The sequence below is a fragment of the Centruroides vittatus genome, unplaced genomic scaffold (genome assembly GCF_030686945.1).
Source record: "Centruroides vittatus isolate TY-2023 unplaced genomic scaffold, ASM3068694v2 contig_1154, whole genome shotgun sequence".
In the NCBI taxonomy this organism is placed as follows: domain Eukaryota; kingdom Metazoa; phylum Arthropoda; class Arachnida; order Scorpiones; family Buthidae; genus Centruroides; species Centruroides vittatus.
In genome coordinates this window covers 3,180,736-3,194,302 of record NW_027120741.1, presented here as the reverse complement: position 1 = coordinate 3,194,302, position 13,567 = coordinate 3,180,736, and the positions used below count along the sequence as shown (strand labels likewise).

Genomic DNA, 13,567 nt, shown 5'->3' with positions numbered 1-13,567 from the left:
ATTGTGTTTTAATAGGGTACGTCAGGAGAATGTACACTAAGAAAGGATTTTTTGAAATTCCCTCCACGGGGGAAGTGTTATACATTTAAAATAGATACATTTTGAGCCACAACTACGCGTGGCCAGGTCAGCTAGTAAATATATAAATATATGACTATTTTAATTTATACATATGCAAATGAAACCTATTTCAGAAATAATGTTCATGCTGTAGCTACTTACTTTAAATTTTAACAAAAAAGCAATTACATTATTCATACAATATTCATAAACAGTTAAGGTAATTATTTTTAAGCAATACAACAACATGGTTTATTAACTCTCTGGAGAGAGAGTTAATAAACCATCTTCAATTACTCGTGAAGTAAAATCATTCTTACAACAAAAGACGCCATGTTTTTTTCACTTTTGTTACAATTCTAACGGCAGCTCGAGAGTGATCGATAACAAAAGCTTAGTTATTGCATGTGGCTAACAGAACCAAAAACAAAATGTACGGCTCGGAATAGCATTTTCAAAGTTGATTAAACGCGAATCACATAGTTCTGATAGAAACTGGTTTTTATCATATTCATTAGCTTAACGATACTACTCAGAATAGGTCCCTTGTTCATAAGTAGGGGAGCACCTGTATTTGATCCTTAGTCATTTTGACATATATATGGCAGATTGAGCAAATTCAGTTAAAACTTTGAATAATTCTAAAGGAAATTTTCCTAAAATGTTGCTGATTTTTAATTTTTCTAATATCACACATTTATTTCAAAATTCCAATACCATTAACAATCATATAATTTTAAATGATAGACGTATTGAAAATTATTGAAATACAAAGAAATATATTCTTATTTTTGTTTGATTTCTTTTAAGATAGCTAAATAAATTTAAAAATTTAGAAAATTCAAGTCAAATAAAAATTTACTGTAGTTTTTATACAGACAATTCTAGTTTATATTTTTTATTTTTTTAAAAAAGAAAAACTAATTATTTTAATGATACTCATTTATGCAATTGTTATTTAATAATAATTACTGGAGAAGTAATGAAAACCTTAGATTAGTGAAGACATATACTGAATTATCCTTTTCAGCTTTAAACTTTAATATAATTATTCAAATGTTATCCAAATATATATAAATGCATATATCTCACAAGTATAAAAAAAAACACTACTTGTTAATATTTCACTGTTTTGTCTATAAAATTTAGTAGCACATACTTATTTTTCAAATCATCAAGATAAAAATGAAAATATTTCAAACTTGTTTATTTATTATTGAAGATTAATTTCTTCTAGTGTACATAAATGATAGTTAAAAAATTATATATAGTTTTTCTTTTTATATGATTGAAATTATAGATTAGTTATTGTACTTATTATGATTATGGTTATTATGTTATAACATATATATTGTATACAATAATTCTTATTTGTATAACATATTTTCAAATTCTAGTATTTAATAAATATTTTTAAAGATTTTATTAATAAAAAAAAAATTAATTTTTAGTTAAGTCTTGAAGATTTCATTCATTCACAAGAAAAAGATAACAACTTTCGCTACTTAAAGGTAATTTTTATAATTAAATGCTATTTTCATTTTACTTTTTAATATGATAGAAATCTAATTATATAAATAGGAAATATCTTTTAATAATACTAAAGTTTTTCATGAAAAGTAATTGTAAAATTATCTTTAAAGGATATTAAAAGGTAATAAATTTTTAAAAAGATGAGAAAAAATGTATAATTTTTACATATTATAATTACAAAGCTTAAAAAAGTAATTTTGTTGAATTATGATTAAAATTTCTATTTAAAAATATATGTAAGTTTAAAAAGCACTAAGGCATATTATGCCAAAGTTAAAATTGTATGGCACCATCTGTTATGCAATTTTATTTTATAATTAATTTTCATATTAATAATTATAAAAAGGTAAAAGGCTTAATTTTGAGGGTAGACATGAGTTCTTAGGAGATTGTAAATGACAAAATAATAATGAATAAAAGTTTTATTAAGTCTGACCCCATTTAATTAAGAGGTATGACACAAGATCTCTCCTCTATTTTCCCATCCTTTGACCTTTAACCATCAACATTTAATAACATCAATGCCCCACATATAGAAATAACCTGCTAAGTTTCAAAAGTTTTGGTTTATCCAGTGCTGAGGTATAATGTAGAATAAATTCCTGCACAAAATTTTTAAACGGTTTTTTTTTACATGTTTAGGCTCCTGGAATCAAGAAATGCAAAAAAGTAAGGGGTCAAAATTTGGTTTATTGCTATAATTTCCCTATGTTGTATTCTATAATGACTGAAAAACTAAAAGCCTGAGACAATACAAAAAAATTTTCATTTTATTTATCTTAAATATAAATCCTACTCTAAAATAAATTTTTATATTTGTTTTGAGTGAAGAATTTTTTTTTTCCAGAGCACATTTGACAAAGAATCATCATTAATAATTCCTTCAGTTGTAAATCCAACTCAAAGTTTATTTAAATTAAATAAAAATTATAAAATTAAACAGCTGTATTTAAATGAAAGTTTTGTTGATGATATTGTATCTGCTGCAGAAAAGAATGACATTATCATCTTACATTCATCAGATAATGATGTGATAAGTCGGACTATTGTCCTAAATAAATTAGGTTAGTATCATTTTTTTGATTTTACATATAATTGGTTGATAGATAATTTTAAAAATAATTGTATGATTTTTGTATTTATTATTGAATTTAGTAAAATTTTTATATTTAGTTAATTGTAAGATTATGAAATTTTGATAGATTTATTTACTATACTTTAAGTTTGCAATCTTATTACATTAACTGAGGTTCACTAAGAATACTTTATTCAACAAACATTTTCAACCTATTTCCATAGGCCATCTTTAGATTTTGAACTAAATTTAAAAAATCAATCTAAAAATAGAATATTGCATTTCATATTTTACATTTAAACTATTCTATACACAAATTTAAAACTGCACGAATTAAATAAATAAATAAATTATGGAAAAATATAAGGTTAAGAAAATATAAAATAAAAATTTAGAAAGTATAACATAAAAGTAAAGCCAAAGTTGATTATAGGGGAACATAAAACTCGAGTGTTTTTATGCCTGTTTTGTTTAACGCTTTGTTGTCTAGGAACATATCTCCCATGTTAAGTGGGGTTTTACTGAACTTGGAAGTATACTGTTTATACTGTATACTGTTTATGTAGTAGTGGATAACTGTTGGGGAATCAAACAGCTTTAACTTTGGGACACAAAAAGTCTCCCTATCACTCGCTGTAGCCAATGAGTGTGCGTAGATTTATCACATGAGTACAGCTCTTGTTTACAATACCAAAATAAAAATGAAGGACAGTTGACAGGACATGATGTTTGATTTAATTGATTCAATTGTAAGAACCAATTTACAATATAACCACACTATTAAAGAATATTACAAGGTACTCAAAGATACATGCTTTTGCACCATTAGTGAAAATTTACAGTTACCAGGTAGAAATGCCAATCATTTGACTCTGTCAACTTGTCTCCTCATGTGTCTGAATATCAGCAAATGTTAACAGGTTTTTGTTACTTGGAAACATGTCTTCCAGGCGAGAAATTGCCTAGTGTGTCACAGTCTTAACAAACTTTCTGTGAATTGTCTATTCTCCCAAACTTTCTCTGAAGAGTGATCAAATTTCTTCCCAGACTTGGGCACTTAAAATAATTCTTGGTACAGTAGAGAGTCATTTATCTGAATCAATTGGGGACTGGGGTTGTTCGGATAACAGATTATGTACAAAAAAATATATTAACCTGTCCGATGTTGAATTTTTCTCCATTGCATGTCACTTCATGTTGAATTTTTGTCTATTTTAAGCCTAACGAAAATTTTTATAATAATAATCGAGTCTATTATATCGTTAAAAATTATTTCTTTTTTTTGTACAAACAAAATAAATATATCGAAAAATATAAAAACATAAAAATTATACTTTAGAAGTAAATCTAGTATCAAAAAAGTTTGATTCAGCACGACACAGTCCGACTGGAAAGCATTCGGATAACCGATGTTTCAGATAACTGGTGTTCGGATAAACAAATCTCTACTGTATTTTAAACATATGGCTTTAATCAGGTATTGCACCCAAAAAGAACATATCTTGTTCAATAAACAGTTTTATTACACCAAAAATGAGTCATCCTTCAACCAATGAACCATATATATCCACATTCATGATCCCTCAACTTCTGTCATTCAGGTATGGCCTCTTCAGGTTAAAATTTAAATTTGAATGCATTCCATTTCAGTATCTCAACTGTGACAGGAAGTTGTGACCTCAAAAAATTTTTAAAAGTATTTAAACGTCAGTGATCTTATAATTGAACGAGAGGATGTTTCTTAATTTATAAATTTCTAGTCTTTTAACTAAACTTGATTATTTGCTACCATTATTATATTTGTTTTCAATTAAGTTAATTTTATTTTTTAGATGATTTAATGAAGAAAGTGGAAACTTCTTTGAAAAAGCTTAAAAAATCTGTAACTTACTTACTTACAGGATATAACCCTTCTTGGGTAAGTGTTGTTTATCAAAATAGTTTTATTTTTTACATAAATATAAAAATAGTTACATTTTGTATTTAACTCATTATTTCATATACAGACTGTTCTCATTTTCTGTTGGTACACCAATTGTCAATAATGCTGGTTTCAAATTTTTCCTCAAAAAAGCTCAAAAAATTTTTTCCTATGTTTGTTTTCCCATCCTATCGACCTTTAACCACCAAAATTTAATAGCCTCGATTCCCTAACATACAAATTGCCCTGCAAAATTTCAGAAATTTTCAACAAAAAGCATGGAAATTATTAAGCTTCAAAGAGTGTGAACAAAATTGTGTTCCCACTCTCTCACTCATTCACATTTACATACAGAAAAATACCTGAATTTTTTGCATTTCTCAAGGTCTTGAGTCAAAAAATGTAAAAGTCTTAGGGGGTTACTTTTTTTACTTATCATACTTTCCTTCTGTTACATATAACAGAGCTAGGAAAGTAAAAATAGATCAAATATCTATATGAAATTCTTTAATGGAAAGCAAATATTACTTTGTGACTATAAAAGTAGAGTTGAGTCTTGTTTCTACTCAATGGGAGATTTATACAAGTTATGTAAGCATATTCAAAAGTTATAAATATTTAAATTACACAATTGATCATGCATAAATTATGCTTTCTATTTGATGATTTTATTTAAATACAAAACAGGAGCATTCCTGTATATGATCCAATGACAAGGTTCTTACACAAATTACTTTAAGACAAGTGGAAACTAAAATGCCGTCATTCTGACAGAACAATATCATTTATTGTGAGAGATAAATTAATGATAACTTCATTAAAATACATTATTAATTTGGCTTTGAGAATTAGACATAAATAATTTATCTCAATGCAACATTAATAATTTTAGCTTGTTCTACTTCTGCTTAAAGGCCATCTTTGAGAAGTTGCATTTGTTAGATATTTAAAAGAAAGTAATGTTTTTTTTTTAAAAAAAAATAGGCACTACAAAACCAATATATTTATCCTTATATATTATAAATAATATGGATTTGTAAGAATAAAATAACCTACAAATGTTTAGAGTAATTAGGATTTTAGGATTAATCAAGTAGGCTTATTACATTCATAGTTCTAACTAGACAGACATTATTAACAAAATCATTTATGTAAAATGATCAATGTATAACTTTGATGTATAATATAAATATATGTTTTATAAGTAAAATGGGATATAATTATGTAAAATTTATAAAAAATTATTTTTTTGTTTACAAATTTATTTATATTAAATTTAAATTTTATAGGATAAAGCAACTGATGAATCCAGAATTTCCAGACATTTATTAGCTGTTAATGACAATGAGGCAGCTGTTAATAACAATACATCATTTCTAAATTTTTCTGAATGTGGCTTATTATATACAAAAAGTGTATATTGGAGACTTGTGTATAATAATTCAGGGAGTGAGGAAGATCTTGTTAATTCAACTACAAAAATTACAGTAGGAAATCCTGATTGTAAACCTGAAAACAAATCAGTGGAGTAAGTATGAAGAATATCATTATAATATAAAAATATATACATAAATATTTAGTTACATTAAATAAATAGTAATATATGTTTTACACACTGTTTGTAATAAAAACAAATATCATCTAAAGTACTATTCAATGAATGTGAAACCGGTTAACAGTTGAATGTCATACAATTGTATATTTTGTGTTTATTGATCCTCATTAAGTTGTGATCTATGGCAATAGTTCTCAACCTGGAATATGAGACACCCTTATCTGGAAAATAAAATTTTTTATCCTTTGATTGATAGAATTTTTAAAATCTCTTTTTTATACTTTTCTATTGAGAATCAAGTCTTTTTAAAATAAGATCTTGATATACAGTAAATATACTGATGTCAAATTTAAATGTATAATTATTGCATTTCTTTTTTTTATTGTAAATCTATAACCAGATCTAAATGTATGATCTAATTACTGAATGAACACAATGTTTTTCTTTATGGCTTAGTTGTATTTAGAATTAGAATAAAATGCATGTGAAAAAATGGGATGATTCTATCACTTGAAAAAAGAAAATTAAGCTTTTTATTTTAAGTCCATTTTAAAAAAACATGGGGTGCAGGCAACAGAATAGGTTAAGAAGAACTAATGTATGATAGAAAACAATCATAAACAGTTAAATTAAAAGTAAATAATCATTTTTACTCTGGGTCAAAGAATTATAATGTTCTCTGCTAACTATTGATATCCTTCATATTGGTTAAAATTTTATTTTTACTGTGTCTTTCAATTTTTAGTGCTCTAACCATGTGCTAAGTAAGCACTTCATTCATGCATAGAATTGTCCCTAATCTTGGGTTTTAGAAGTTAATCAGAAAATTCAGTTTTCATTGGTTTTCTACATTCCTTATAATATATTATCAGTTAAATTGTTATTTTAAAATTTATTTTCTGTTCCTAATATTGTTGAAAATAAATATATATTTTAAGTGAAAAAATTTTTTAATTTAAATTCAATAATGAAAGAACTTCAAACATTGTTTAGATACAATTTAAAGACTTTTTTATAAATTGTTTTATGAGATATTATTTTGCCATAATAACAACAACAATTATTTCAGGTTTGATATTAAAATGGATACAACTGGAACAAGCCTTACTTCTGCAGGCTTAAAGTAAGTTATATTTCATTATATCTTCGTGTAAGTCATTTGAAAAAGATTCTTGCCTTATCATAAAAGAAGGCATTTTAAAATATTGTTAAATTGGGAATAAAATTATTAATAAAGAAAAAACAAAAAATAGTTTTTTTGAAATATTTTAACTTTAATAAAAATCTAATAATTAAATTACCAGCCACTTTTATTTATTTGTGTTGTTTTAAATTCAAGTCCTTGGGAACAAATTCTATTCTGTTTGAATTTTTGAAGTTGTTAAAAAAGAAGGGAAAATCAAATTTCATTTTTCAGTATTTGTTTATTGTATAAACTGAGTTTCTGGATTTGCTATTAGATTTAAGAATTGAAAGGGCATTCTTAATATTACTTATATTAAAACCTTTTAAATTTTTTGCATAAGAAAACAACTAATTTAAACTTTTGTAGAATTTATTTTTTTTTTTTGTATTTCAAAAAATGTTATAGGAATTCAAGCAGTTTAGCACTGTACACCTGCAGATTAGCTGAAATCTTTTACTTATTGTTTAAATAAATTTTTATTTTATATTAGGGAAAAATTAGAATGTTAAATATTAATTCAAGATGTCTTGTCTTGGACTAAAGAGAACAAAAATACAGGGTTGGCCAAAAGGAGCATGAAAAGTAAAAAATCTATTATTAATTAACCAGAAGATATAAACATTTTTTATTGATTAAACATTGACAAGGAATGATGAGATTTATTGCAAACTATTTTTTTAAGTGTTTGCCTTCACTAGCAACTAAGTGATGAAGTTAGTTTCAAAGGCCGTTATTGAGCAGTACCAAATTTTATCAGGAATGGCCTGGATTTCATTTCTGATGCATTCTTTTAAGTTCATCCATACTAGGCACACCATCTTTGCACACCCGGTCTTTGAGATATCCCAAAGAAATAAATCACAGGTTGAAATTGGATAAATGATTAGACCAATCCAGTCCACCACTGGTCTCTGCCTTTGAATTCAAATTATTTGATCTCCAAAGACATTAGATAAAAATTGTCCTGAGTTCTATATGCAATGCTGCCATCTTGCTGAAACCAATAGTTACTGACCATTGATTGTCTTCTAGCACTTGGAAGAAATTTCTTAAATATTTGTTGGTGATAAACAACTCTATCAATTGTGTAAGGTCACCAGTAGATCTAATTGATACCACTGTAGCATTTTATATGGTCTTTAGCCTTCTCATTGCTGAATGAAAGTGATTACACTTGGAAATTTCTGACACCAAGTAGATTCTGCTTACTACTCGGAGCATATTTTTGTGGATGGCAATAACATGATTTCATATATGAAACTAGGGGTAAGAGGATGGAGTAGGGATTGATGAGATTCAGTTGGAAGGAGTCACTCAACACAGTTAACTACACTTAAACATTTATTAGACTACAGAAGTTTATACAGTTAAGTAAGACATAGTATTTGCAGTTAAGAAAATACTATCATTACAGAGTTTACAAATTTTGTTTACCTTAAGAATTCTGACAAAATTTCCCATGATGAAAAGCACAGAGAAACAGTTCTTAATGTGTAGAGCTTCAAAGTCAGATGATGTATCTTACTTCAAGCAGAAATGTAGATGACGCACACAATTGTAAATTCTGACTAGATAGGAAGACACACAAACACTACTCCAAATGGTTAGAAGAATGGATGATAACTGACTAAAATTGGCCATTCTTTGTCATATTCAAAGGTACAAATTCTGTAGAGATGACAAAGTCGAGGGAAAAGTGTCATAAGGTGTCAGTATCAACTATCATAAGGTGTCAATATCATCAATCGTAAGTTGACACTCTCTCAAGTCAAAGTTTATATATACTAGTTTATGGTGAGGTCATTCATCTGGTTGTCTTCCTTTAACTTGTTTGATTCTCACAACTGTTTTCATCAAGAAATCTGGGCCAATGTTCCATGGTATGAAATTGTTCCTCAAACACTAACTTTTTGTGGGTGCAGAGGGTGCACTAAGAATAAGTAGGGTTTTGAAAGTACAGTAATACCCCGAACTTACGCAATAGGTGGGACCAAGCGATAATCACGTAAGTCGGAGTATAATTTCGCGCACAAATACATACAAATTATTTTTAATTGGGGCCGGAGACTAAAGAAAACAATAATTTAGTAAAAAATGTTTAATAAAATCTTAGATAATACATATAACAAATTATATTATTAAAATCATAAATCAAAGTTATTTTGATGTAGAAGACTTCATAAAATCGAACAAATTCGTATGACTGCTCAAAGATTGTTTTTCTCCCGCAAAATTTCCTTATAGCATGCTAATAATTTTTTAATTTCTCATTTTGTAGAAGTGCGCTCTTCGTTGGAGTCTATATTTTCTAAAATTTGTAACCCCTTTTCAATTGAACAGTCGCTCAAGTCTCCGTAGATATAACAAACACAGAAATAAATAACACAAAATAAATTGTAGCTATGCGTCGATTCTGCGCGACTGAACACGTAAGCTGAACAATAGTGTGTGGTGGGAGTGAGTAATCAAGACTTGCGTGGCGCTCAAACAAAAGACGAATCGACGATATTCGAAAATCGCATAACTCCAGGTTCACATAAGTCGAGGTATCACTGTATTGAAAGTTCTGTCTGTTAACATAGCCATTAAGTTCAAATAGGCTTCATCAGAAAAATTAATATATTTCAAATTAACACACTAAAAATAAAAAATTTTTAGTTAAATAACAAGTAAAAATTATACTCTTTCCATTTCCGACTTCGAGGATTCTATGAGCCAAAACAAGACAAACAAATAGCAAGGAACAACATGTTTGTCTTGTTTTGGCTCATAGAATCCTCGAAGTCGGAAATGGAAAGAGTATAATTTTTACTTGTTATTTAACTAAAAATTTTTTATTTTTAGTGTGTTAATATTACCACCGATCCCATTGGTTTTAATAATTGATTTTATATTTATATTTCAAATTGATTTTGTGTTCCCAGATGAGCATCAAAATTTCATTAATGAAGGAAGTCAAATTTTTTGTTGAAATTCTTTTGGGTCAGTGGTTACTATATTTGAATTTTGTATGGAAATGTGTATCCTATTTCTGGTGAAGAATTTGATGGAAAGTTGTCCCAGAAATGTTAAGTTTTCATGAAGCTCTTGCAATATGGCAATTGTTTGTAAAAGTCACTGATAGTCTGTACATTCTGATGACAGAGACTGATCTTCTGGTCAATGAAGCCTTGTCATCGAGCATATCATCAAGTTTCCTGTGCATTCAAATTTTGTGAACAGATTGAAAGAACATTAAAAAATTTTCATTTTTTCATGAAAACAAAATTCTAAATTTTACCTTGTAATTATCAATTGGGTTAAAGTTGTGTGCAAACCAAATTGGCATGTAAGTCTTCTTAGTGCCACTGTGGCTGATCTACCATTTTTATAGAAAGCCTGGACGATCATAATCCTGTCTTCAGTAGTGTAGACAGTCCTTACTGGAGCCATTTTGATGAATAAAAACACCTTGATAAAAAACCTCAAACCTTGGTCTATCAAAATATATAAATTAAGTAAATAACCTCTTTGCGCCATCATTAGATGATAGTCAAATTATTCAAATTTTTTTTTTTTTTTGCTACTTTTTACCAACCCTGTACAAAATGTATCCTATTATTCGTGCTGAGATGAATTTATCATTAAAAAAATCAATATTTTTAAGTGAAAATTTTTTAAAAATTAGGATATATGGATTTCGGCTAAATGAATGGAGTTCTCTGTTCATTTTTTAAATAGTCTTAATGAATATAATTATTTTAAATTTTTTTTTTGTTTATAATAATATGTAAATGATTTTAACTGTTTGTGTTCACTTAAAATTTTTCAGATTAATATTCAATACTAAAAGTGCAGACTGGTTTTTGGAAGAGGCATCCTTTTCTTTTTCTTCTAAAGAAATAAAAGAGGATAACATAAGCTTGGTATTTTCCAAAGTAGATGCTCCACGCAAGTTTTCTTACAGTTGTTATAACACAATTTTCAAAATACGTAATGTAACGGCTATTTCTGGCAATATCACTTTTGATTTTTTTCAAGTGAGTATAACAATTTTATAGATGTACAGTATTTGAAAGATAAATAAAAATTCTTGAAATCTATTTTACAGATACAGCCGTTTAAAATTGGGAGTGACAATTTTGCAGAAAGCTTTGATTGCGTGACATTTTTTACCATTCCAATATGGATGGGCTTTATGGTCGTTGTTCTTCTCACTGCCATCTTGGCCTTTGGCATCTACATGCTTTTCAGCATACACACTATGGACAGATTTGATGATCCCAAAGGAAAACCTCTTTCCGTACCAACTACGGATTAATGTTTAAATAAAAAAATATCTATTACATTCCTTAAAAAATTCATGCACATAATTCATAGGATATAATTTAAACAGAAATTAAATAAGTGTACATATGTATACAGATCCTACAGAATAGCCTAATGCATTATTTGATGTCAGTAACAGTGTATAGTGAAAGAGTACATCTTCACATGCTAGTCCAGATTATCTTTTGAAGTGTTGTGAATTTATTTTGTGTGTATATAAAATAATTTCATGTTTGTATTTAAAATGAAATATTTATTATTTAATTTCCATTCTTTATTTTAGAAATATTTCTTCTGAGTATGATTGAAATTATTACGAGTACTTCATAAATAAAATGCTTCCTCTAATCAGTTAGGAAATTGATCTTGTACAGCAAGCATTAAGATTGACATCTGTACAATGAATAGTTTGATGAAAGAAAAAAAACTCATTACTATTCAATAGTATTAAACAACTGAAGCAAATTAATTTAAAATCATTAATAGCTGTATTTTTTTTTCTTCCAGAATACTTTCTTTTACATTGTAAAATATTGTTAAGTTTTAAAGTAAAACTACTTATAGTGCAGTAATTGCAAGTCTCCTTCTGTATTGTTTATAAATGTTCACTCATATCCATTTTCTTTCATTTTTGTACTAACAATGGACTAAGACAATAAATGAACATTAAGGAAACTGAAACTGTCTTATCATTTGTAGCTGGATGTGAACTATGAGACTTTAAAATTATTAATAGTCATTCAGTAATTGTGCTAATTTATATTAAACTTGTGTGTGTGTGTGTGTACATGTGTATATACAATACCTTGCCAAATTATTAGACCCATGCAAAAAATTGATAATTTTAGTTTTTGATGTAATAAATCAATAGTAATGCAATTGTTGATAATTATTTAAAGTACTTATGTTTATTTGTATTTTGAAATAAAAAGTAATTTTTTGCATATAAAAATTTTAATGTAATAAAATTTAAAAAATTAAAATTAGTGTTTTGCAAGACCACCCTTAACAGCCATTAGTGCTTCTATATGATAAAAAAAAAATGTATAAAAAGTATTCCTTATTCTTATCAATGGGCTATGGTGCCATACCTTAAGAAGAACCTCTATCAGTTTTCTTTTTGTAGTAGAAAGTTGATTTTTCTTACATTTACAGTGATGCCATATAAAAAATTTATTAGAAGTGTGTTATTAGAACAAAAAAATACTCATTCCTTAAACAATATTCTGAAAAAAAGAAGAAAATAATACAAAAAGTATGATTTTAGTATATATATACATACACACACACACACACACACACACACACACACGAGTATACAGAGATTTTATATTGCTCTCTTTGAAAATAGATTATGTGCATGTAAAATATTCATTCAAAAGTAATTGAAATTTTAATGTTTTCATTAACTCTATTTTCCAACTGCAAAACAGCCATAATAGAACTATGGATTAAGAAGGGAAATGGATATTGTTCCTATAAAAAAAGTGTACTGCCCAGCAATAATATAAAAATAATTTTACAAAAAAACAGCTTTTTTTAACATAGCTCAAACTTTATTTATTTAGAACCAATTTGAATAATTTAAGTTAATAGTTCAATAAATATGAATACATTACTGAACATGGTCACAAAATTTAGTGTTGTTGTTTTAGCTGCTGCCATTGAAAAAAGAAGTTGCACAAAATATGCCAATTCATTTTTTTCATAAAGTATGTCACTATTGTAAACAAATTAAGAACTGAAATTTTTTATTTTGAGCAATCTTTATAGAATTATAAGTGACTAGCAAATGAGCCCAGCATTGCTTCCTGAATACTTTTTCTTCTATGCTTGGGCAAACGATTTGGATGATTTGATAAATATTGTATATTTGGAAATTAAGTTATTACTCTCAATGGTAATCTTCAACAACCATAGTAATGGTTA

General features: G+C 27.2%; 1 protein-coding gene and 1 long non-coding RNA gene across 2 annotated transcripts in view; both read left to right on the top strand.

Moving 5' to 3' along the window:
- LOC136979319 (V-type proton ATPase subunit S1-like) overlaps positions 1-12,319 on the top strand; it is a 30,693-nt gene extending 18,374 nt beyond the window's left edge. Inside the window, exons 3-9 of the mRNA XM_067275266.1 lie at positions 1,512-1,571; positions 2,441-2,657; positions 4,501-4,586; positions 5,879-6,117; positions 7,214-7,267; positions 11,142-11,349; positions 11,421-12,319. Coding sequence (XP_067131367.1) covers positions 1,512-1,571; positions 2,441-2,657; positions 4,501-4,586; positions 5,879-6,117; positions 7,214-7,267; positions 11,142-11,349; positions 11,421-11,630 — 1,074 coding nt within the window. The 3' untranslated portion in view covers positions 11,631-12,319. The remainder of the gene's footprint in view (positions 1-1,511; positions 1,572-2,440; positions 2,658-4,500; positions 4,587-5,878; positions 6,118-7,213; positions 7,268-11,141; positions 11,350-11,420) is intronic.
- LOC136979447 (uncharacterized) overlaps positions 1-13,567 on the top strand; it is a 218,886-nt gene that overhangs the window by 99,826 nt on the left and 105,493 nt on the right. The gene's annotated exons all lie outside the window — the stretch shown is intronic.